This window comes from Microtus pennsylvanicus, chromosome 2, assembly GCF_037038515.1.
Source record: "Microtus pennsylvanicus isolate mMicPen1 chromosome 2, mMicPen1.hap1, whole genome shotgun sequence".
Taxonomy (NCBI): Eukaryota; Metazoa; Chordata; class Mammalia; order Rodentia; family Cricetidae; genus Microtus; species Microtus pennsylvanicus.
In genome coordinates this window covers 82,699,118-82,725,725 of record NC_134580.1, presented here as the reverse complement: position 1 = coordinate 82,725,725, position 26,608 = coordinate 82,699,118, and the positions used below count along the sequence as shown (strand labels likewise).

The 26,608-nt window shown below is 35.3% G+C and overlaps 2 protein-coding genes across 2 annotated transcripts; both read right to left on the bottom strand.

Moving 5' to 3' along the window:
* Positions 1–11,741: 11,741 nt before the first annotated feature.
* Positions 11,742–12,659, bottom strand: LOC142844936 (olfactory receptor 4K3-like). Its single transcript, XM_075963711.1, has one exon. The coding sequence runs from the start codon at positions 12,657–12,659 to the stop codon at positions 11,742–11,744; it is 918 nt and encodes a 305-aa protein (XP_075819826.1).
* An 11,626-nt stretch (positions 12,660–24,285) lies between these two features.
* LOC142844935 (olfactory receptor 4K3-like) lies at positions 24,286–25,203 on the bottom strand. Its single transcript, XM_075963710.1, has one exon. The coding sequence runs from the start codon at positions 25,201–25,203 to the stop codon at positions 24,286–24,288; it is 918 nt and encodes a 305-aa protein (XP_075819825.1).
* Between the last annotated feature and the right edge of the window lie 1,405 nt (positions 25,204–26,608).

The following is a 26,608-nucleotide window of genomic DNA, read 5'->3' as shown; positions in this document are numbered from 1 at the left end:
AACTCTTTAACATTTTTCTTCTTGGTAACTATAAGATTTGTGTCTCTCTTCTACCATCAGCAGAAATTAAAAATTTTCAGATTGTAAGCAGGATTATGTCAATATTTAGTGAATCAAACTTGATTTTTATTATTGAAACAACCTTATATTTTAATCAGGATCACATATTGTTCTTCTTAACAATTATCTATGAATTACATGTATTTACTTTCAAATAACAGTTAAACCAATTCCTTCCTCTGGATTTCAACAGTCAGTCTTTGATTCTCTCTCCATATTTTCTTGACTAACATGTGTGAATGGTATTGCTGTCTCCTATCATCTTGTGTTTATGTTGGTTTTTATGATGCTTAGAGATCAATCTGTATATGTAAATATCAAGGGTGTCAATGTGATTTTTCCACATAATCTTGGGTGTATGTATAATCTTTCTGAAATTCTACAGAATATTTTAAAAACTTCTGATGAAGCAAGGCTAAACGGGTTCCCTTAATTAAGATATATACTTCCCTGCTCCCATATCCATTCTTCCTTTATCACAACCATCCCATTCCCCCAAGCTCTCCCTATTCTCCCCTTCTCACTTTTCTCTCCCCATCTCCCCTTTCCCCCATTCCACCCCACCCCAAGTTCCCAATTTTTGCCTAGCAGTCTTGTTTACTTCCAATATCCAGTAGGATAACTATATGTTTTTCTTTAGGTTCACCTTCTTATTTAGCTTGTCAAGTATCATGAATTATAGGCTCAATGTCCTTTATTTATGGCTAAAAAACAATTATGAGTGAGTACATCCCATGTTCATCTTTTTGGGTCTGGGTTACCTCACTCAGGATAGTGTTTCCTATTTCCATCCATTTGCATGCAAAATTCAAGAAGTCATTGTTTTTTTACCACTAAGTAGTACTCTACAATGTATATATTCCATACTTTCTTCATCCATTCTTCCATTGAAGGGCATCTAGGTTGTTTCCAGGTTCTGGCTATTACATATAATGCTGCCATGAACATAGTTGAACAAATGCTTTTGTCATATGATAGGGCATCTCTTGGGTATATTCCCAAGAGTGGTAATGCTGGGTCCAGGGGTAGGTTGATCCCGAATTTCCTGAGAAACCATCACACTGCTTTCCAAAGTGGTTGCACAAGTTTGCATTCCCACCAGCAATGGATGAGTGTACCCCTTCCTCCACATCCTCTCCAGCAAAGGCTATCCTTGGTGTTTTTGATTTTAGACATTCTGACAGTTGTAAGATGGTATCTCAAAGTTGTTTTGATTTGCACTTTCCTGATCGCTAAGGAGGTTGAGCATGACCTTAAGCGTCATTTGGCCATTTGAAGTTCTTCTGTTGAGAATTCTCTGTTCAGTTCCATGCCCCATTTTTTAATTGGGTTAATTAGCATTTTAAAGTCTAGTTTCTTGAGTTCTTTATATATTTTGGAGATCAGACCTTTGTCTGTTGCGGGGTTGGTGAAGATCTTCTCCCAGTCAGAGGGTTGCCTTTGTGTCTTAGTGACAGTGTCCTTTGTTTTACAGAAGCTTCTCAGTTTCAGGAGGTCCCATTTATTCAATGTTGTCCTTAACATCTGTGCTGCTGGGATATATGTAGGAAGTGGTCTCTTGTGCCCATATGTTGTAGAGTACTTCCCACTTTCTCTTCTATCAGGTTCAGTTTGTTCAGACTGATATTGAGGTCTTTAATCCATTTGGACTTGAGTTTTGTGCATGGTGATAGATATGGATCTATCTTCATTCTTCTACAGGTTGACAACCAGTTGTGCCAGCACCATTTGTTGAAAATGCTGTCTTTCTTCCATTGTATACTTTTAGCTCGTTTATCGAAAATCAGGTGTTCATAGGTTTGTGGGTTAAAACCCGGGTCTTCTATTCGATTCCATTGGTCAACTTCTCTGTTTTTATGCCAGTATCAAGCTGTTTTCAATACTGTAGCTCTGTAGTAGAGTTTGAAGTCAGGGATGGTAATGCCTCCAGACATTCCTTTTTTGTATAAGAATGTTTTGGCTATCCTGGGTTTTTTGTTTTTCATATAAAGTTGATTATTGTCCTCTCAAGGTCTGTGAAAAATTTCGATGGGATTTTGATGGGGATTGTATTGAATCTATAGATTGCTTTTGGGAGAATTTCTATTTTTACTATGTTGATCCTCCCAATCCAAGAGCAAGGGAGATCCTTCCATTTTCTGGTATCCTCTTCAATTTCTTTCTTCAAAGACTTAAAGTTCTTGTCAAATAGATCTTTCACTTCCTTGGTCAGAGTTACCCCAAGATATTTTATGCTATTTGTGGCTATTGTGAAAGGTGATGATTTTATGATTTCCCTCTCTGCATCCTTATCCTTAGTGTATAGGAGGGCAACTGATTTCTTGGAGTTGATCTTGTATCCTGCCACATTACTAAAGGTGTTTACCAGCCATAGGAGTTCTTTGGTAGAGTTTTTAGGGTCGCTTATGTATACTATCATATCATCTGCAAATAACAAAAGTTTAACTTCTTCCTTTCCAATTCTTATCCCCTTGATCCCTTTATGTTGTCTTATTGCAATTGCTAGAACTTCAAGCACTGTATTGAAGAGGTATGAAGAGTGGACAGCTTTGTCGTGTTCCTGATTTTAGTGGGATGGCTTTGAGTTTCTCTCCATTTAATTTGATGATAGATGTCAGCTTGCTGTAAATAGCTTTTATTATATTTCAGTATGACCCTTGTATCCCTAATTTCTCCAAGACCTTTATCATAAGGGATGTTTGAATTTTGTCAAATGCTTTTCCAGCATGTAATGAAATGATCATATGGTTTTTTTTCTTTCAGTTTATTTATATGATGGATTGCATTGATAGATTTGCGATTGTTAAACCAGCCCTGCATCTCCGGGATGAATCCTACTTGGTCATAATGGATAATTTTTCTAATATGTTCTTGGATTCAGATTGCCAGTATTTTATTGAGAATTTTTGCATCAATGTTCATGAGTGAGATAGGCCTGTAATTCTCTTTCTTGGTTGGGTCTTTGTGTGGTTTTGATATCAGGGTAACTGTAGCTTCATAAAAGGAATTTGGCAATGACTCTTCTGTTTCTATATTGTGAAATACATTAAGGAGTATAGGTATTATCTCTTCTTGGAAGTTCTGGTAGAATTCTTCATTGAAACCATCTGGTCCTGGGCTTTTCTTTGGAAGGGAGGTTTTTGATAACAGTTTCTAATTCTTTGTGACTAACAGGTCTATTTAGATTATTCACCTGGTCTTGGTTTAACTTTGGTATATGGTACTTATCTAAAAAAACATGTCCATTTCCTTTGCATTATCCAGTTTTATGGCATACAGGCTTTTGTAGTAAGATCTAATGATTCTCTGAATTTCCTCTGTGTCTGTAGTTATGTCCCCCTCTTCATTTCTGATCTTATTTGTTTGCGTGTTCTCTCTCTGTCCTTTGATTAGTTTGGATAGGGGTTTGTTGATCTTGTTGATTTTCTCCAAAACCAACTTTTTGTTTCATTGATTTTTTGATGTTTTTTTGTGTTTCTATTTTGTTGATTTCAGCCCTCAGTTTGATTATTTCCAGTCTTCTACTCCTCCTGGGTGAGTCTGCTTCTTTTTTTTCTAGAGCTTTCAGGTGTGCTGTTAAGTCTCCGATGTGTGCTTTCTTCGTTTTCTTTATGTGGGCACTTAGTGTTATGAACTTTCCTTTTAGCACTGCTTTCATAGTGTCCCATTGGTTTGAATATGTTGTTTCTTTATTTTCATTGAATTCAAGAAAGACTTTAATTTCTTTCTTTATTTCTTCCTTGATCCTGGTGTGGTTCAGTAGTGAACTGTTCAGTTTTCATGGGTTTTTCGGCTTTCTGGGGGTAGCTTTGTTGTTGAATTCTAACTTTAATCTGTGGTGTTCAGATAAGACACAGGTGGTCACTAAAAATTTTTTGTATCTGTGAAGGTTTGCTTTGGTACCGAGCATGTGGTCAATTTTCAAGAAGGTTCCATGAGCTGAAGAGAAGAAGGTATATTTTTTTTTCCTATTTGGGTGGAATGTTCTATAGATGTCTGCTAAGTCCATCTGATTCATTATCTCCATTTATTCTCTTATTTCTCTATTAGGTTTCTGTCTGATTGACCTGTCCATTGGTGAGAGAGGTGTGTTGAAGTCTCCTACTATTAGTGTGTGTGGTTTGATGTCTGCCTTGAGTTTTAGTAATATTTCTTTTACATAAGTGGGTGCTTTTATATTAGGGGCATAGATATTCAGGATTGAGACTTCATCCTGATGAATTTTTCCTGTTATTAGTATAAAATTACCATCTCGATCTCTTCTGATTGATTTTAGTTTTAAGTCAGATTTGTTAGAAATTAGTATGGCCCACTTGTTTCTTAGGTCCATTTTCCTGAAAAACCTTTTCCCAACCCTTTACTCTAAGTAGATGTCTCTCTTTGTGGTTGAGGTGTGTTTCTTGTAAACAGCAGAATGTTGGATCCTGTTTTCGTATCCAATCTCTTAGCCTGTGCCTTTTTAATAGGTGAATTGAGTCCATTGATATTAACTGATATTAATGACCAGTGGTTGTTGACTCCGGTTGTTATTATTTTTTTTTGGTAGTAGTGTTTGTGTGTTTCTCTTCTTTGAGTTGTGCTGGTGAAGGGTGGCTAAATGTCTGAGTTATTATAGGCAGTGTTGGCAATGTTGGATTCCTTGAGTTGTGATTTTCCTTCTATTACTTTCTGTAAGCCTGATTTGTGGCTACATATTGTTTAAATTTCTTCTTCTCCTGCAATATTTTGTTTTTTTCCATTGATAGTGAACAATAGCTTGGCTGGGTATAGTATTCTGGGCTTGCATCCATGGTCTCTTAGTTTCTGCAGTACCTCTATCCTTCTGGCTTTCATGGTTTCCATAGAGAAGTCCAGTGTAAGTCTGACAGGTTTACCTTCAAAAGTTACTTGACCCTTTTCCTCTGCAGCTCTTAATATCCTTTTTTTAATCTATATGTTTTGTGTTTTGATTATCATATGGCGAGGGGATTTTTTTTTATCTAGTCTATTTGGTGTTCTGTATACTTCTTGAATATTCATAGGAATATCTTTCTCTATGTTGGGAAAGTTTTCTTCCATAATTTTGTTAAAAATATTTTCTGGGCCTTTGATCTGTGACTCTTCTCCTTCTTCTATCCCTATTATTCCTAGGTTTTGGTCTTTTTATTGTGTTGCATATTTCCTGAATGTTTTGTGACGAGAATTTGTTGGCTTTGCTGTTTTCTTTGATCAGTGTGCTTATTTTCTCTATGATGTCTTCAGAGTCTGAGATTCTTTCTTCTATCTCCTGTATTCTATTAGTTATGCTTGTTTCTGTAGTCTCTGTTCGTTGACCTAGATTTTCCATATCTAGCTGGCCCTTGGTTTGTGTTTTCTTCCTTACCTCCATTTCAGTTTTCAATTCTTGAACTGCTTCCCTTACCTGTTTGGTTGTTTTTTTTTTCTTGGTTTCACCGGGTATCATTTACGTATTTATTCATTTCTTCAAATTTTTTGTTATACTTCTCATCCATTTCTATAAGGGCATTTTTACATGCTGTTTAAGGGACTCTATCGATTTCAAAATGTCAATTTTTCCCCTTCTTCTGTATTTGGGTGTTCAATACCTTCTGTTGTAAGATGGTCTTCTGGTGTTTTCATGTTGTTTTTCAGATTGGTGGAGGAATTCTTGTTTTGGTGCCTGCCCATTTCTTCCTTCAAATGCTTTCCAATGGATCTTATGGAACAGGATCAGGTTCCCTTGCTGGTCAGGGACCTCGCTGACAAAAGGCCTACCTTGCTGCAGGCAGGCTATTGAAGCAAAGGAACTCCCGCCTACTTCTTGCCCTCAGCACCCAATCCCAGCGCCCAAAAAGGCTAAGCTGGCGGATCTTGTGGCCCCGCAGAAGGGAAGAAGAAGGGAAGAGGTTCCTGGGTGCAAACTGGGATGGATTAGGGAGAGGGAGGCCCCAGCTAAGCTGGCGGATCTTGTGGCCCCGCAGAAGGGAAGAAGAAGGGAAGAGGTTCCTGGGTGCAAACTGGGATGGATTAGGGAGAGGGAGGCCCCAGCAGAGGGGAGCAGCCCCTGCCAAATGACCGGGGATTGAAGGGGGATGTCCATGCTCTGTTTCTGGGCTCCTGGTGTGGGTCAAGAACACACTCACCACTCTGATGGGTCCCCCAGAACAGGATGAGGTTCCCTTGCTGGCCAGGAACCTCGCTGACAAAAGGCCTACCTTGCTGCAGGCAGGCTTTGGAAGCAAAGCAGCTCCCGCCCGTCCAGTTGCCCCCAGCGCCCAAACAGGCTGAGCTGGGGGATCCCGTGGTCTTGTGGAAGGGAGTAAGAAGGGAGGAGGTTCCTGGTTGCAAACTGGGATGGGTTCGGGAGAGAGAGGCCACAGCAGAGGGGAGCAGCCCCTGCCGAATGACCGAAGAGTCATGAAAGGAATTTTTTGTCAGCTTCTTATTACATGTGGAACATCATCTGGGGTCAGATTTATTGATTCCTGGGAATTTTCATTGCAGCATGTTTCTATTTGACCTTGATATGACTCCACTTTCAAGTTGTACTTTACAGTACTCTCTCTCCACGCCAGCCCTATTTATCCTTCATGTTCCTATGTGCCCACCTGCCCCCAGTCAACTCATGAAATCACTTTCCAGAGATATCTGTGTGTATCCCTTGACCTCTCCTTGTTATTAGGCCTCTTTGGGTCTGTTAGCATGGTTATCCTTCACTTTATAGCTATATCCACTAAAAAGTGAGTACATACCATTTTTGCCTTTCTGTGCCTCATTTAGGTCACCCAAGATGCTTTTTTTCTAGTTCCAATCATTTGTCTTTGAATTTTATGATGTTAATATTTTAAAAAGCTGAGTAATACTCCATTGTGTAAATGTAATGCATTTTCTTTATCCGTTCTACAGCTGAAGAACATCCAGGTTATTTCCAGTTTTTGGCTAATAACAATAAAGCGGTAAAGTGACTGTGAATATAGTTGAGCATGTGTCCTTGTGATATGAACGGAAATCTTTTGGGTATATACACAAGAGTGATATAGCTTGGTCTTGAGGTAGATTGAGTCCCAATTATCTGACAAACACCGTATTGGTTTCCATAGTGTCTTGTACAAGTTTGCACTCCCACTCACAAAGGAAAAGTGTTCCAACTGCTCAGCACAATGCGCTGTCACTTGCACTATTTATCTTAGCCATTATGAGAGGTTTAAGACAGAATTGGAATCTCAAAGTAACTTTGATATGTATTTTTCTGATGTCTAAGGTTGTTTAATATTTCTTTAGTCTTTCTTGGCCACTTGAGCCTCTTCTGTTGAAAATTATGTTCTGATCTGTACTCCAGGTTTTTATTCATATTTTATGTTTAGTTTCTTGAGTTCTTTGTATATTTGGGCAATCAGACCTTTGTCAGAAGTGAGGATAGTGAAGATCTTTTCTCTTTCTGTAGGCTACTTCTTTGTCCTAATAAGAGTTTCAGCTAAGACTCCTAGGAAAAATGAATAAGTAACCTGAACTGACCACTTCCTTTGACCAGGCAAGACTACCAGTGTGGGTATTGGTACACTGACTTAACCACATAACCTTCAACCTACTGTCTAGCCTATGGAATGTGTTCAGGTAAATGTGACATAGAGTTTGTGCTAGTGGTTAACCAATGACTGATTCAGAGTGCCAGGATCCTGAGGTTGAATGGCCCAGATACCTAGGATAGAATCAAACTCTACTGGAAAAAATGCCAATGTAATGATACCTAAAACTATTATTTTATGCTCGTAGATTAGTGCCTCGCCCAATAGTCTTCAGGTAGACTTCATCCAGAAACTAGTGGAAATAGATGCAGAGACTCACAATAACATTAGGTTGATTTTGGAGAATTCCATATAAGACAATGTGGACAGATTGTAGCAGCCAGTGGGATCAAGGACACTGCAAGAGATTACACAGAATCAGCTAACCTGGGCTCATAAGAGCTCACAGAGACGGAAACTACAACCAGGGAGTCAACATGGAGTAGGGCCTCTGCATATACGCAACTGTTGTATAGTTTGATCTTTTTCTGGATCTCCTATCAGTGAATCAAGAGCTGTCTTTGACTTTTTTTGCTGGCATTTGGGAACCTATTCCTCATATTTATTTGCCTTGCTCAGTATAATACAGGCAAAGTTCTAATCTTATTACAATTTGATATTCCATACTTTGTCAATATCAATGGTAGGTCTGCCATTTTGTAAAGAGAAAGAGGGGAAAGAAGGTGTTGGAGGGGGAGTAGGGGTAGAACTTAAGGAGGGGATGAAGGGGAAATTGTTGTCTGTATGTAAAATAAATAAATAAAGAAGAAAAACTAAACAAAACATAAAAAAGAAAACAAATCAAAAAAGTGAAACAGTAAATCAAAAAAGTAAGGTCTTTTTGAGCTATGGATTAACAGTATTTTGTCAAGCAGCCACCAACCTAAGTCATCAAATGCTGTTTAATAGGAAGTAATAAAATTTAGTCATGAACTATTAAATTATATAAATGCCTCCCAAATTAAGGCCAAGGAGAGATATTATAAGTAACAAAATAATTTAAATTACTGAGAAAAGTTTATAACAGTAGATTAGATATGAAAATGACAAACACAGATGAGGCATACATTCTTATAGTATTATAGTATATTTGAAGCTCTGAATAAACTAAGAAATCAAACCATAGTAATGAACACATATCATAGTTAGGAAACTATCAATTCCCAGAGGACTAACCCGTGAACTAACAGTAGGATTCCTAAAAAGTCCAGGAGATGTGATGGAATAATACATTATGGACAATAAAAAATTTAAAGAAATAAATATTCAATGCTAGAGCAAGAAACAAGAATATATGCAATAGTTTAGAAAGAACCACAAATATGCAATGTTTAAACAATGATGAATTTGCCAAAAATAAAGAAGAATGCACTTGGACAACTTTTTAAAACACATTTCAAATTGTAGTCACACCAGGAAACACAAGGTTAGAAAAATCCCTTTACACACTGATCCATCTTGTCCTCCATATCTAAGGTGATGTACCATGATGGGTACATATAGTAGAGGTTTCGATGCCTTATTCAGAAAACTTTTACTCAGCTGTGCTGATTTAACTCTCAATATTTGAAGTCACCATACTTCTTTTATTTAAATTTGTTCATTGACAATATCTGCAAATATTGATGGATCTCTGATGGCTATACCTAACTTCTTAGTTCTTTCCTACTCATATTGCCCCCAACAGGAGTAACTTTCTACAGTTACGTATTTTTTTCTACATATCTGTGCACTGGGTTTAACCATAGCAATCTGTGTGCCCATTGGTTTGCAGTTATGCCTGGGGAATGGTGAGAACATCTTTAAATCACAAGGACAGAAAATATCTGGCCTTGCTCCAAAATCATCAGGAACTGACAGTTCAGTAAAGAGGTTTGGAGTACATAGGCTACTAATTTTTCTACAGTTGACTTCTATTATCTGTGGGGGGCCCATAGTAGGGAACCTTGAAATCATGACTACGTTGATGTCATGTCAACAAAATAGCATCTCACAGCACTTCTCACTTTTTTAGAGTTCTTTCTTTCTTCCACTTCCTCATAGCCCAAATCGCCATTATTTTATAAGTGATTTGAAACCTACACACTTGTGCTCATCTGTACACACATATAATATTGTTACAGAAAATCTTGAGGACTTCTTGATAAACTATATAATTAGACTATAAAATAAGTTCTTATTACTTATGTGATTTCTAATAACACAATTTCAATTAAATTTCAGCAATTCAATTGAATTTCTTTTAAGTCATTTGTCTTTGAAGAAGAAGCACAAGGGAGGGTGATGGTATTCCTCCTCAGATAAAGGAGCATGAAGCCGAGACAGAGGATCTGAATTCAATCCCCAAACTTCACATATTAGAAGAAGAAACCAACTTCCAATAGTTGATTTTGGAGTTGATTAAAATTGAGAGATTTTTGGGGGGGGGGGTCTCAGAAGAGACTTTAGACTTTTAAACTGTGTTGGTTGAGATTGTGGAAGACTATGGGCGCTAAAGTTGGACTCTGTTTTTTTTGCATTATCGTATTGCCAGAACCTATATCACCTTGCTTTTGGAATATCGTGGTTTGAATGAAAATGTCTAGCATAGTCTCCTATCTCAACATTTAGTCTTTAATTAGTAAAATTATTTAAAAAAAATTGGAAGCTATGGCCTAGTTGGAAGAGGTATGACTCTAGGGAGAAGCTTTGGGGTTTTAAAAGTCCATGTCATTTCCAGTTAGCTGTCTCTGTGCCTATTACTTATGGGCGACGTGAAAGTTCTCAAGCACAGCTCCAGTGTATTCCATTCCTGTCTTTCTGCTGCCATGCTTCCTGTCACAATAGCAATGAACTCAATCCTAAGGAACTGTAATATCCCAAAATAATCTCTCTCTTTTACATATTGCCTTGGTTATTGGTGCTTTGTTATGGCAATCGAATAGTAACTAAGAATATTAGAGAAGAATTTGTAAAGGTTGTGTTTATCTAAGCATACAATAAATAAGCTTTAAAAGACTATATTCTGGGTTATTATTTCCAGTCTATCAGCACAGTTGAGTACAAATTTTACACATGAGATATGCTTTCCTGTAGTCATCTGATTTCTGGACAACGCAATGGAGGTATTTTCATGTTTTGTTAGATAATTTGTGACAAGCCTATTTAGCTTATTTGAATACACATACAGATTTATTATAACCACTATCTCATAAATATTAGGACATGATAGTAAAGAAATAATGGCTTCAATATCTAGGCACAAACAAGATTTTCAAATTATTATAAACATGTAAACATATGGTTTTATTCCACACATGAAATACATTACCAAATGGTACATAGCATGGTTATTACATATAATATTATTTGTAATATATATTATATAATACTTTCAAAACATAATATATATAAAATATATTCAAATATACATACAACATTTTCAATATATGTTTACCTAACTCACCTTGGCAGTTCTATTACTTCATCATACAAAGTAAAATAATGATCATGCCAATAAACTGATGGAAGTACATTAAAAAACTGTAAACACTTCGTTTTTTTCAGATAAGGAATAAAATAAATGGATATTCTTAATTTATATGAATATTTAGGAGTTAATTACAGAGGTTATGTTAAATTGAGACAGCTAGAATTATGATTTTGCTTTTTAATTGTTTTGATTTCTAAGAATATGTAGATTTTTCAAGTTTCTTCAGTATCTTCTGTAGTGAAATTAAAATCAATATTGCCACATAATGCTAAACATAGACATTTTAAAAAATGATATTCATAAGTAATAATAATAATGTATTGTTAATAATTTAGTGATTAATAATAATCTAGTGTTTGCATAGTGTTGGGAGCACTGATAATATCCAGTAAGTTTTTGTTATTACCCTGTTTGTATCATCCTCTAATAATCAGACACAAAAAGGTTTATTATGCAGAAGCATTATTATTCCTAATTTGCAAATCTATTAAGTGTTATACTTTGAATGTATGTTAATAATAGTTATTTTATAGCCATACATTAATATAAGAAAATATGTTGAAGAAATGAAATTGTAAGATTTAATTACTAGTTGAAAGTTGGCTAAATTGTTGAATAATCTGAAATTTCTTATTACATAACAATTCCAAATATTGTTCCTGAATTTACATGTAATTTATCTGCTTCTTTATGGCATTCTTAATGTCTTTATTTCTAAGTGTATAGATGGCTGGATTCAGAAAAGGTGTGATGACTGTATAAAACACACCAAGAAACTTGTCCACCCAAGGGATGCTGACTGGCCACAGATAGATAAAAATGATGGGCCCAAAGAATAGCACAACCACTGTGATATGGGAGGTACAGGTAGAGAGTGCCTTGGCTGAACCATCTTTAGAATAAAGTTGAACAGTTAATAGAATGTAAGTGTAAGATATCAGCAATGGAATGAAACAAGTTGTTGCTAAAATACCACTGTCAGCATTTATCACGATTTCCAGAGTATCAGTATTGGTGCAGGCTAATTTCATCACCAAAGGAATATCACAGAAAAAGCTGTCTATCATTCTAGGTCCACAGAAAGGTAGATCTACAATCAAGAGCAATTGACTAATGCCATGCACAAATCCAATGATCCATGATATCAAAACGAGCCAGATGCACTTCTGTCTGTCCATGATGCTGGTGTAGTGGAGTGGCCTGCAGATGGCCACATAGCGGTCATAGGCCATTGTTACAAGAAGCACCATCTCACTTCCTCCAATGAAATGCACGCAGAGGATCTGGCTCATGCAACCCCCAAAAGAAATAGTTTTATTATCTTTTAGAAGGTCTGTGATCAGTTTGGGTGTATTTACTGAAGAAAGGCAGAAGTCAACAAATGAGAGATTGGCTAGAAGAAAGTACATGGGAGAATGGAGATGATGATCAGCGATGATTAATATCACCACAAAGAGGTTGCCTACCACAGTTATCACATAAAGGGTGGAAAATGGCAGCAGGAGAAAGATCTGCAGTTCCTTTGAGGTACAAAGTCCCTGAAAAAAAAACTCAGATACCACAGTCTGGTTATCATCTTCCATTTGGCAAACTTCACTAATGGCTTACACAAAGAGAGCTCAGCCAAGAAATCTTGGAATAGTAAAGATAACTTTCTTAATCAATCAAGTAAGCAGAAATAATGCAGATTGAAATCTCAACAATTTATCCAACCAAAGTTTGAAATACATGTTTCTATATTGTGTCTTAGCGGGGAAGATTCCTTAATGTAGAATGATAGATGGAGAAACAGCATTACACATCTGAAAGACAATATACAGAGTATCAAAATGAATATGTTGATTAAAAATATTAGTAGCAAATAGTATCCTTACATTTTTTAGACCTTAAATATATTTTGTCTTCAAGGAATCAAACATAAGTTTCTTTGGTTAATAACTGAGACATAGTTAGATCCTCTTTATTTGACCATAATACTTACAGATTGACAATCTATTGTCATATTTCAAACATAAACACAAAAGTTCCAGGCATAAGTCTAGTGTTGACTGTGTGTGAACTGACAGAATTGAGCTGATGCTATTAAAAAGTGTGAGAAAATCTTTTCATTGAGTAAACTGAGAACCAGGTGCTAAAGACACATTGTTAGCATTATGTATTTCTTTATTTTTTGACTAACCCTTCAAAGTGTAGTTCCTCACTTTCGTATATTTACATGCCTAAAGATGTTAATTATTGTCATATACTTACTGGTTTTCTAATATAAATGGTGAGATTTCATGTCATACTTTGAATAATCTCTTCCTGAAAGCTTCTTTCCCTGCCTATAGTTTTTTCTTCCTTACTTTACATTCTTACTTTACTTATTCCTCATCTTAATTTCTCTACTTTCTCATTATATTTTTAGTTTTGAAGTTGGAAAACTAGAAACTCAAGTTAGCAGATATTTTGCAGTTTCTGTCTCAAGTGCTTTAAATACATTATATTTTATTGATTATAATATTATTGATTTTCCTTTGTCAATACGTTCAATCAAGTAGCAAAGTTGTAGTGTAAATGTGTAAACTATGGTCTTTCTCCAATATTTCTTCCAAACTTGAATGTAACTGATAAGAAACTTGATATTAAGTGTTCAAGGCAAAGTGACAATATTTATTAAGCAAGGCACTTTACTCTTCATGATGAAATAAAAATACAGTGTTTACATAAAAGTTAGTGCAATTTCATTGTGTTCACAATTCAATGCTATTAACCTTGAATATCAGTGGCATTTTCACATACCTTTTACTGATTCTGTGAATTAATAAAGAACTATGCTTTCATTAAACCCAATTGTTCTCATCTCCCTTCAATCTCTATTAACTATTTCTTACTGTATTACATATAGCTTGAGAAAATACAGAGTAAGTTTAGTGATCTGTGAACACCATACTTCTCAAAGTTGAGAGATTTAGAACTTGTAAGAATACAGTAAGAAGTCATTAGATATGACCACATAAAACTGTTTTAAGTTCCCAGAAGTCTCAAGTATTTGTTGGAAGGGAAAACATGTACTTTTTTGTCAAACACAGCAATTAAAAATGCAATACTCTGTATAAAATTATAAAGGAGGAAAAAATATACACCACCAAAACAAGCAAACAGACAAATCTTTGATGAGTATTTGAGATTAAAAAAAGGTTGCAACAATCATTTTTGGAAGCACTCACTATACAAGAAACAGGTCTTCCCTTTAGGATGATGTTTCCTCTAAATCTTCCTTGAATCCAAAACCATTCCACTGTAGTTTCTGCTATAACCAGTAATGATTAGGGTATTTCAGCTCAGTGTGGTTTATATACACTGAAAAAAGTTGTGCCTGTCTTGGAAAGTTGCCCATAAACAGGACCTAGTAGTTGCAAAGAGTTTTGCTTTCATTGTCCTTGGGGACCTCTAGCCTTCAACTTTTCTTGAACTGAACAGCTCAATAATAAACAAAATAGTTCCTTTGATTTTATAAATATTTTGTAATTTTACATTGGTATTTTATGTGTTCTGATAACATACATGCTATAGGATAAATCACATAGGCCAGTGAGATTCCATAGCAGATAAAGTCACTTGTTGTCAGGAAAATGATGCATGTTAGTCTCTGTTAGTGGAGAGAGAGACCAAGTCTTTCAAGTTGTCTTCTGACCTCCAGATATTTGCTGTTACATGGTTGAATGTACATATATAGATATGCATATATATGTGTATACATATGCACATATATAAATAAATGTAATACTTTTATTTTTATTTTATTTAATTTATTGTTCATTTCAGAAGCAAATTACACAGTAACATGACAATTCCACCTTGTTCCCAAAGTTATTACTGACTTTTTCCCTTCAGTTATGGCTCATTTCACCACTCATGGCCAGATTCCTGAGATCTAGAATAAATATTCACAAAGGCACATGTGTACCATGACAGACGCAGTACATTCAATACTTCAGAAGCTTCAAATTCAAGAAAATGTCCTCAAAATCAGAGTCATGTGTCATCCTTCCCATACTTGTCATTTTAGGGATTTTGGCTGATTTTGTTTAGCAAGAATTGTCTGAAACTTACTAGTAATGTGGTAACTACATTTTTATAAACTAAGTGGTTTGAAAAAAAAAATCTCAAACCACTCATTTGATATTACATACTAAGTAAGTTTCACATTTTAAATTTATTTTTTATTAAATTTAGTATTAGTACTCTGCATGCTATTTAGTTTTTATTCTGTATTCTGTATAGAAGTGATTTTTCCAGTTTCTGTCACAGGATAGCAAAAGTTACTTTATCAATTTGTTGTTGTTTTGTTCTTTATAGATTTTCACTACATTAGATTATACAAACCTCATTCTTCACTGGACAACCTGAAGGCTTTCATCTATTTTAAGTTAAATATAAAGATGCATATGTCTTTGGCATTCCATCAACTCTCACATGTACTAACACTCTGCTTGAAGAGGCCAAGACTAATAATGTTTTTAAAAGAGAAAGAATCTTGTTTGTAATTTTACAGTGCAAATAGATATTTAGACAACCATATTAACACCTTCAAATGACACCTGAACCACATTTAATTACTGACAATCTTTAAAACTTTATGATCAACCCATAGCATACTTACAACTAAGGGGAACAATCTTATTATAATTTGTGCAATATGACTTTAGTTTTATATATATTTTATTGATGATAATTATAGTGAACATATTTACACATACATATACATATATATATATACAAATAGTGAAAGTACATAGTAGTACTTTACATAGATACTATGTGTACATTAATGCATCTAAAATTTATTTCAATTTTTCATCCATAATAATTTATTAAGTATACTTTCAATCTGTAAAATAATTACTAGGAATTGTTAGTCATATATAACTGAAAATTTTAAAATTAATATTCTATTTTTTCACCCAGTGTTTCACTTGTGATTACAATTCTATCACTTTCTGTTTAACAACATTTTTAAAGTCTGCATATAACTGGGAGCGTACATCATTGTGTGTAGGGGGCTTCTGGGTATCTGGCTTTCTTCATTTAGCATAATATCTTCCACATTCAACACTGACATTATAGTCTTCTTTTCAAAAATAGTGAAAAAAGCATGATCACGAGTGAAAAAATATATTGACAAGATATAGAGTCCCAGCAACTCAAACTCAAAAATGATGGAGTAATTTATTTGGTTCGTTGACTGAAACAGAGGAGTGGACTTTAAAGCACCTGTTGATAAAACATGACAAAAATCATATTTCATGATGGTAATGTATATCCACATTGATCATAATACTTTGTTCTTGGCCAGAAACATGAAAGTAGACATACTTGAGTTGAATAACAATAAGAAAGTGAAGTGTAGTGATGAGGAGATTATACAAGAAAGAATGGGAAACAGCAGGGTAAAGTCTTTCATGTCTTTAGTCATAGTTTGCACAATGGCGATGCAGGAAACTCATAAGTCAAAAAAACTTCTTGTCTTACAAAATGAGCCTTTAATAAATTATTGAATAAGTAAAGAATGAAAACTACTAATACACTGGATTGAATAAATGCAATGGGCTAATTTTGTTGATATTCTAGAAGCTGATATTCTAGAAGCAGCTGTTTTGTGCTTTATTTACTTTTGATAAACAAAGATGCATTTGCTTCTTTTATGATTTCTTCCTATGAGTTCTCCCACATATATTACAGTAATTTCTGTTATATTTGATATTAATGCTATTCTTGACCAACTGAACATTTAGCTCGGTTTTCTATGTTTTGTCTTTTGTTTATGTAAGTTACTGTGGATGTCAGATACACATATTGAGGTCTTTCACAACACTTAAATAATGACTTAATAATACAGCCATGAAGTTGTTTATTAATTCATTATTCCGAACAAAGATATAGTATACATACCGAAGTCAAATGTGACACACAATATTAATATCAATATATATCTTCTATTAAATTTTTTTTGCAAAAGGCACTGTTTTTAGTACATTATCTCACTTAAACTTCACAAAATACCCTGTGTTGTATTTTACATACATTTTATGGATTGAGAAATTGAATTTTAGAGGGATTAAGCATCAAAATTAGGTTTTGTATTTGTATAAATAGAATATTATAATTTATACTCCTAATCACTAAACTCTGTTCACAAATGGAAGCCCCTAAATATCTGCTGTGGATCTTCCAAGATCATCAGCTAAATATTACACAATTTCTACTTTACTTAACACTATCCTGAGTGAAGTATCTCAGACCCAAAAAGATGAACATGGGATGTACTCACTCATAATTGGTTTCTAGCCATAAATAGGGGACACGGAGTCTACAATAAGCGAATCTAAAGAAGCTAAGTAAGAAGGTGAACCCAAGGAAAAACATATAGTTATCCTCTTGGATAAGGGAAGTAGACAAAATTGCCGGGGAGAAAAGTGGGATGTTGGGGGTGGGGTGGGATGGGGGTGAGGGGAGATGGGGAGAGAAAAGGTAGAAGGAAAGGAGGGGGGACATGGGGAAACAGGAGGATCGGGATAAAGGAAGGTTGGATAGCGGAGCACGGAACCCCATTTCTTAGTTAAAGGACCCACGCTAGGATGGGCAGGAGACTTGACCCTAGAGGGGCTCCCAGGTGCCCAAGCGGAGGCCCCCAGTTAGTTCCTTGGGCAGCTGAGGATAGGGAACCTGAAATGACCCTATCCTAGAGCAATGCTGACGAATATCATGCATATCATCCTAGAACTTTCATCTGGCGATGGATGGAGATGGAGACAGAGACCCACACTGGAGCGCTGGATAGAGCTCCCAAGGTCCCAGGGAGGAGCGGAAGGAGGGAGAACATGAGCAAAGAAGTCGGGACCACGAGGGGTGCACCCACCCACTGAGACAGTGGAGCTGATCTACTGGGAGCTCACCAAGGCCAGCTGGACTGTTACCAAAAAAAGCATGGGATGAAGCTGGACTCTCTGAACATGACGAACAATGAGGGCTGATGAGACGCCAAGGACAATGGCAAGCGGTTTTGATCCAACGCAATGTACTGGCTTGGTGGGAGCCTAGCCAGTTTGGATGTTCACCTTCCTGGATATGGACGGAGTGGGGAGGACCTAGGACTTACCACAGGGCAGAAAACCCTGACTGCTCTTTGGACTGGAGAGGGAGGGGGAGAAAAGTGGGGGGAGGGGGAGAGGTGTGGGAGGAGGGGGAGAAGAATGGGAGGAGGGGGAGGGAAATGGGAGGCTGGGAGGAGGTGGAAATTTGTTTTTTTTTCCTTTCTTTTCTTTATTCTCCTTTTATCAATAAAAAAAGATAGTAATATAATGGCTTCTTTTCTGTTGTTTCCATTTGTTGTTATTGCTATTTCTATTTTTAAATCTACATAATTTTTGTTTTACTACTTGGGCAGTGGCAACTGATGATCATAAATTTAGGGTCATTTTTGGATAGATATTGTATTGGAGATCAGCCTTAGTTACAGGAGAAGCAATCCCATTTCTGTATACATGTACCTACAGATTTGTTCATTGCTTAATTATTGTCATAGAAGCTTCGTCTTACAGTAGATAGGAACAATCACAGAGATACATAGCTGGGCAATGTGTGGAAAGCGAGAGACTTTGGAGCACTCAGTCCTAACTGGAAGGTCTTCATCAAGCTTCTCCCCGCAGAGCTTGGAATGGTGTGTGGAAGACGATACAGAAAGATTTTAATGAATAGAGAGTGGATGGAACCAAGGAAACAGTGTTTTCCAGATAGTATAACTAATACAATATTAACTCAAATAGACTGCAGCAGGCACAGAGCCTACACATTCATTTATATTTTGATATCATCAGGTTCTGATTACAAGTGAAATACTAAAAACAAAAAGTAAAGAAAAGACTTTTGGAACTATGTATTAATAACATTTGTCAAGTAACATGAATCTAAATCATACCAAGCTGTTTTTAAAACGTACCAAAATTTGAGTTATTAATTGCCAAATGACACATTTGCCCCCCAAATTAAGATAAATGAAGAATATTATATATAATAAGATAATTCAAAAAATGTGAAAAGTCTCTAACACTCCATTAGAAATGGAAAATGACATCAAGAACATATAAGATGCATGAATTCTCTTAAAATATCTATTTTCTTATATATTTGATGCTCTGAATAAATGAAAAATCAAGTCACTGTAGTAAAAATATCTTATAGTTATAAAACTATCAATTTCCAGTGGAATAGTCCATGGATTAACAGTGAAATTCCAGGACACTATTTTGTGAACGGTGATGTTATTTAATAAAAGAAAATGGACAACATGAAATTTGAAAATAAAAATAATGAACGGTTAAGAAAATATAGTTATATGCCTAGATTGGAATGTGCTTAAACCTTGTAATATTTAAACAATGATAATTTAACTTAAATACAAAATAAGCTACAGACTATGTTTCAAAACATTTTAAATATTGAATGTAACAGGAAACAATGTATCAAAAATTTATTTACCCAATGATTTATCTTGGGTAGTAGAAATTTAATGAAATTCAATTTACCTATATTTTTAAGAAATAAGAAACTGTAATCCTATAGTTTTGTTGTAAAAGTGATGCATTTTTTTCCCCATAGAAGTATTTAGTTCTGCCAGGCTGTGGTGGTGTTTGTCTTTAATCCCAGTAGTTGGGAAACAGAGGTTGGCAGGTGTCTGTGAGTTCAAAGCCAGTCTGGTCTACAAGAGCTAGTTACAGGTTAGGCTCCAAAGCAACAGAGAAACCCTGTCTCAAAAAAATAAGAAAAAGAAAAAGAAATATTTAGTTATTCATGTCCTTCTAACATGTACCATAAGGACCATTTCATCTACTACCACTTTTACACTTTAAACCGTTCCAAGATCATTAAATTTTGTTTCAGGTTTTATCTTACTAGCAGAAGATGAAGACATCCCTCTACAGTTCACAGTAGGGTCTATATCCCAGATGTGCTGACTGAGAGTTTTTAGTCATGCTAGCAAGAAGGCTGATTGTAAGCTGAGAGAAATAGGGTTAGTGGAGGTCTTATGGCTGTTTAGGAGAGATGCAGATCACATAATTAACATATTTCATAATTTGAGATGGACTATCTGAGGTTCATTACATTTTAAACTGAACAGACATCAGTCTGGAGTTACTTGCGCCCCATTTTTTTTCTAAAATTATTTTCAGTTTCTTGCTCTGTTATTATCATTATACATGCTATAGCCTTCCTGCATTAGGAAAGGGTACTTCCTAATGCAAGATAAAATTTATGACCCATAATAAATTGAATTTACTTTCATCTGATTTAGATCTAGGTTTTCAAATTGCAAGATCTGAAATATTTACAAAATGTCTATGAAGCTAATATCTAGTATTCATATGTAATCACAATGTTCTCATTCCAGTTTCACTGTCTTAGTTACCTTTCTATTACTATGACAATACACCATAATAAAAGCAACTCGTAAATAAAAGCATTTAATTTAGACTCATGATTCTAGAGGATTATAGTTCATGGATTTCATGGCAGAGAGTGGAGCAGCAGGGAATCAGACAGTTATGATCCTGGAACAGTAGATGAGAACTCTTATCCAAAAACATGAGGCAGAGGACAGAAAGAACTGGGGAGAGAGAACTGGGAATGGTATTGGATATTGAAAGTTAAAAGTCTATCCCAACTGACACACTTTCTACAACAAAGTCATGCCTAAAACTTCTCAAGCAATTCAACCAACTGCAGAACAATATTTTAAATACATGAACTTATGGAACTATACTTATTAAACAACCACATTCCACTCTCATAGGTTGGAGCCATATCAAATCCAATGCATTGAGATCAACCTCAAAAGTACTTCTTTCTCCACTATCTCAACACAGTTTAAAACTACAGTCTCTCTCTCTTCTGAACTCAAGGCAGTCTTTCAATTTTAACCCTCTCAAAAATCAGCCTAAAGAGGATCTATTCTACTTCAAGAAACTGCCATATTGAATTTCAAAGTGCTCTACAAGTTTGCACTTCCACCAGGAATGGAGGGGTGTTCCCCTTGCTCCACATTCTCACAAGTATTAGCTGTCACTTGTACTTTTAATCATAGGCCTTCAGACAGGAATAAGATGGAATCTCAAAATCATTTTGATTTGCATTTCCATGAGGTCTAAGGATATTGAGCATTTCTTTAAGTGTTTCTCAGTAAATTTTGTTTTCCTCTGTTGAGAATTCTCTGCTTAGATCTAAACCCCATTTTAAGTAGTATTATTTAGTTTGTTGGTGTCTAGAAGACACAGCTATACCACTTCAGGGCATATATCCAAAGGATGCTCTGCCCCTACCACAAGAACACTTGCTCAACTATGTTCATAGAATCTTTACTCAAAATAACTATATCTGGAAAAAAATAGATGTCCCTCAACCAAAAAAATGGATAAAGGAAATCTGATATATATATATATATATATATATATGATATATATAATGGAGTATCAGTCAACTATTAAAAAATGATATGAAATTTACATGCAAATGAATAAAATTTGAAAAAGTCATCCTGAGTGAAGTAACCCAGACTCAGAAAGACAAATATTTATGTTCTATGATAGGAGTCTACCAGTATTGCCATCAAAGAGAGTATAGAGACTTCATTTAGCAAGTGATGGGTGTAGGTGCAGAGTCCTACAGATAAATATTAGGCACAGCTTAGGGAGTCCTGCACAAAGGTGGTGGTGGGAAAAAGGTTCAGAGGAACTAGAGGGTACAGGGCACCATAAGCACAGAATCAACTGACTGGAACTCATGGGGACTCTCAGAGATCAGGGGGCCTATAGGACTTTGAACCAGATCCTTCGCATGTATGTTTTGACTGAGTAGCATCGCGTTTTATGGAAATCCTAAGCGTGGGAATGGGGTTGTATCTGACTCCTTTTTTCTGCTTGTGGGCTGCTTTTCCTCATACTGGGTTTTCCCGTTCATATCCATTTTGATATGATGGCATTTGCCCAGTATTGTTGTATCATATTATGTCATGCTAATTTTATGTCCTGGGAGGTCTGATATTTTCTCATTACTGAGAAAAATCAATCTGCAGGAGAGGGAAAGTGGGGAAGAGAGACTGGAGTGATGGGACAGGGGAAAAACTGCAGTAAGAATTTAGTATAAGTGAGAAGAATATAAAAGCAACAATAACAATAAAAGAAAAAAATAGCTTAAGGTAGTTGATTTTCTTCCTCTAATATGTAGATTTGGTGCATTGAAGTGAGGTAATTAGGCTTGGCAGCAAACTCCTTTACCCAATGAACTGTCCCACCGGCCTCCATTGTGCTTCTTCTTGAAGCATCAGTTATGTAGAAGTAATATCACTGAATTGCTAAAATAAAATTGAAATCATATCCTTAGAAATCACACAGGCAATAAGCACGTATTTTCCAGTCTAATTATAGTTTAGCAAAAAGTTCTCTTTTGTTCTATATAATGGTATGCCTACAGGCAGCTGAAAGTAAGTTGTGTGTAGGTCTCAAATAGCTTGTAAAATGGCAGTGATTTGAAAAATGAGGAAAGGGGGCAGAAAGAATGCATGCATGATCTCTTCAATCATGAGAGGCATTGTGAAATACAATCTAGTGGGCATGGCACAGCCAATGCAGTCATGATTTGAAGCCTGTCTAGTATTGGTCATGCCCAGTTAACTGTCAATAGTCAATTATAGGTCAGAGTGTAGTCGGTGTTCTCACCTCCTTGCTGAACTCTGAGCTCCTGACAATTCTGTTGCAGGCCTGGATATTTTCTTCAGGTGTGCCCCAATGATGAGCTCACCATGGATAGTTCCAAACCAACACACACAGACACAGAGATAGATCTGGTTAATCCAAGTGGGCCACAGAGAAAAAAAAAGTAATGTTGAAAGGCACTGGTGTGCATGTGAATGTGGAGGTGGGTAATAGAAGTAGGAGAGAAAGTGGGAAATAAGAGGACAGGGAAATTAGACACATGCAATCAGCTTATTGCAGATATTACCAAAGAACAAATTTCAAAAAAGAAAAAATGGTGTCTTTAAATGGTAGATAGTTAAATCTATAAACACACCTGAGATAATACATTAGAAAAAAAGATACGAAAACTTCCCAATATATTTCCCAAAATCTCAAGGTATGTGGAAAAATATGAGCCTTGCTTATTGCTAATCTGATTTCAGGGAATCATGATACAGGTATTTAAATGTTGTTTTTAGTTTATGAATATATATTTAACTTATTCGAATACACATACAGAGTGATTGCAACCATAATTCATGAAATATTAAGACAGGATAGTCAAGAAATTATGACTTAAATCTCTTTTTAGGATTATACTAGATATCAAACTATTGTAAATGTGTATATGTGGAGCTTCATACAGCAAATGACACGCATTATCAAATGGTAGCTAATATTAAGTCTATACACATACATATAAAAGTAAATGTATATGCATATATACATTATATGTAATATTCTAAACATTTTTTACCAAGCTCTTCTACTTACAGAATATAGAGTAAAATCAAGTTCATAAAAGTAATTGTGAACTGAGGGAATTGTATTCTAATATCATGAACACTGTTGTTTCAATTGTTGTAAAAATAAAGGGGAAAATTATGATTTCATTCGAATAGGTACAAATTGGAAAATGGCAGAGATCATGTCAATGTGAGGCAACTAGCATTAGAATTTGTAAATCATTTTGATCTCTAAGAGGATGCAAAGCTTGAAAATATCTTCAGTATTTTCTATAGTGAAGTTAAAATTAGGATTGGAAGACAATGACATATTTTTAAATTATAATTCTGATAGGTAATTCAATGGGAACTTTGTACATAATAGTCTATCTAAAGTGATATGCACAGTCTTGCGACAATCGTAATGATTAGAAATGATGGTGATTATTATTTTCATGACATTATCTACATCTTCTACTCTTCAGACACAAAGATGTATATGATGCAGTTATTATTCTTTCTAAGTGGTAACAACCTAAGTATTAGACTTTTGAATGTACTTTCATAATAGTTATTTTAATAACCATATGTTCATGAACTAATACCATGAGGAAATTACTTATATATGCAATTTCATGGTCAAATACAGCTAAAATAGTATGCATACAATACGTTTTTTAATTAGAAAAGTAGTCTAAAAATTATACCCCAATTTACTTGTGATCTTTGAGTTTTTTAATGGCATTTTTAATATCTTTATTTCTCAATGTATAGATTGCTGGATTCAGGAGAGGTGTGATAACTGTATAAAACACAGCAAGAAACTTATCCACCCACATGATGCTGACAGGCCACAGATAGATGAAAATACAGGGTCCAAAGAATAGCACAACCACTATGATATGGGAGGTGCAGGTAGAGAGTGCCTTTGATGAAATATCTTTGGAGTGAAGCTGAACAGTTAGTAGAATGTAAGTGTAAGATATCAGCAACAGAATGAAGCAAGTTGTTGCTAAAACACCACTGTCAGCGTTTATCACGATTCCCAGAGTATCAGTATTGATGCAGGCTAATTTCATCACCAAAGGAATATCACAGAAAAAGCTGTCTATCACTCTAGGTCCACAGAAAGGTAACTCCAAAATCAGAATCAGTTGACTCATGGCATGCACGAATCCAATGATCCATGATATCAAAACAAGCCAGATGCACTTCTGTCTGTCCATGATGCTGGTGTAGTGGAGTGGCCTGCAGATGGCCACATAGCGGTCATAGGCCATTGTTACAAGAAGCACCATCTCACCCCCTCCAAAGAAATGCACGCAGAGGATCTGGCTCATGCAACCTCCAAAGGAAATAGTTTTAATATCTTTTACAAGGTCTGTGATCATTTTGGGGGTAGTAACTGAGGAAAGGCAGAAGTCAACAAATGAGAGATTGGCTAACAGAAAGTACATGGGAGAATGGAGGTGATGATCAGTGATGATTAATATCACCACAAAGAGGTTGCCTACCACAGTCATCAGGTAGAGGATGGAAAATGGCAACAGGAGGAAGATCTGTAGTTCTCTTGAGTTACAAAGTCCCTGAAAAATAAACTCAGACACCACAGTCTGATTAGTTTCTTCCATTTAAATACTGTGCTCTAATGGGTGTTAGAGACAAAGTCTTATAAAGAGTTCCTGAAACAGAAGCAATAACATAATATTCAGAGTTAAGTAAGAAGAAATACAAATATATATTAGCCTGGTATCCAGTCAAATTTTAAAAAAGGAGTCTTGTATTTGTACATTGGTCTAATTAGAAAGGTTTCTAAATGTAGAATGATTGGTTAAAATCTTTGTACATCTAAATGACAATATTTATAGACATGATTTTATCTATATTGTTTAAAAATAACAATTTCACATCTTCTCTTTGAGGTTTTCCAAGCATTAACCTTGTCTTTCGGAATGGAATGAGAAATAATTTTTGATTAAATATCAGAGACATAGCTACAGCCTCTCTACCTGGCAACTTTATTCAAGAATGTGAATTTATTGACATATTTCAAACATGAACAAAAAATTCTCCTGCATAAATCTCTTATTGGCTGTATATAAAAATACAGTATAAAACAAGTCTACTATAAAATGTGAGAAAAATCATTCATCAAATAATTGGAAAAGCCAGGTGCTAAAGATAGATTGTTAATATTATGTTTTTCCTTGAATTTTGACTTATCCATTAGAGTATTTCTGTAAACAATCCTATATTCAGAGACCTTCAATATGTTACTTATTGCCCTATCCTGGCTGGTTTTTGATTTTAAACGGTGATATTTCATTTGCCATTTTGAAACTGATAAATGAAAGCCAGTTTCCCACCTTTTCTACCTTATGTCTCATTCATTCATTCCTTCCTTATATAAAATGTCGTTTCAGATCATTTATATTGAATTTTGGGATTTGCAGTGAACTATTATTATTCAAAGCCCCCAGCATTCTCATGTCCATCCCACTCTTTTTACCTGCTTCTCTACTTTATTGTCTCTCAAAAATAGACATAAAAAATTCTAAGATATTAAGACAATTTTAGAGTAATGTAATTTGCCTATCAACAGCATACTTTTTCAGTAGAGTCTTGTAACTTGTCATGTTACATAAATAAGAGTTTATTTTATGTTAACACTACAAAACTGCTTAAAATTTCCAGAAGTCTCAAATCTTATTAGAAGGGTAAACTTATATATTTTGGAAAATAGAACAATTAAAAATGCAGATACAAGATTCTCTGAAGGTCACTAATGAAAAAAAAATGTGCTGCCATTGCAGAAAAAAAGCTTTATAAATGAGTATTTGTGATAAAAATGATAGGAAAACTATTATTTGGGGATGTACTTACACAATAGCAGTCATCTCATTAAACAACTTCTCCCAAGTTGATAATGTTCCCTCTAAATGCTGCTTGAATCTGACACCACGGTATATGGCAATAATGTGATTACTATTGTGAACAGTTTGGGCAAGAATTTCATCTCAGTGTGGCTTATATACA

Bases quoted from the DNA above. Each gene is read 5' to 3' on its own strand.
- LOC142844936 (XM_075963711.1), bottom strand. From the start codon at position 12,659: ATGGAAGATGATAACCAGACTGTGGTATCTGAGTTTTTTTTTCAGGGA.
- LOC142844935 (XM_075963710.1), bottom strand. From the start codon at position 25,203: ATGGAAGAAACTAATCAGACTGTGGTGTCTGAGTTTATTTTTCAGGGA.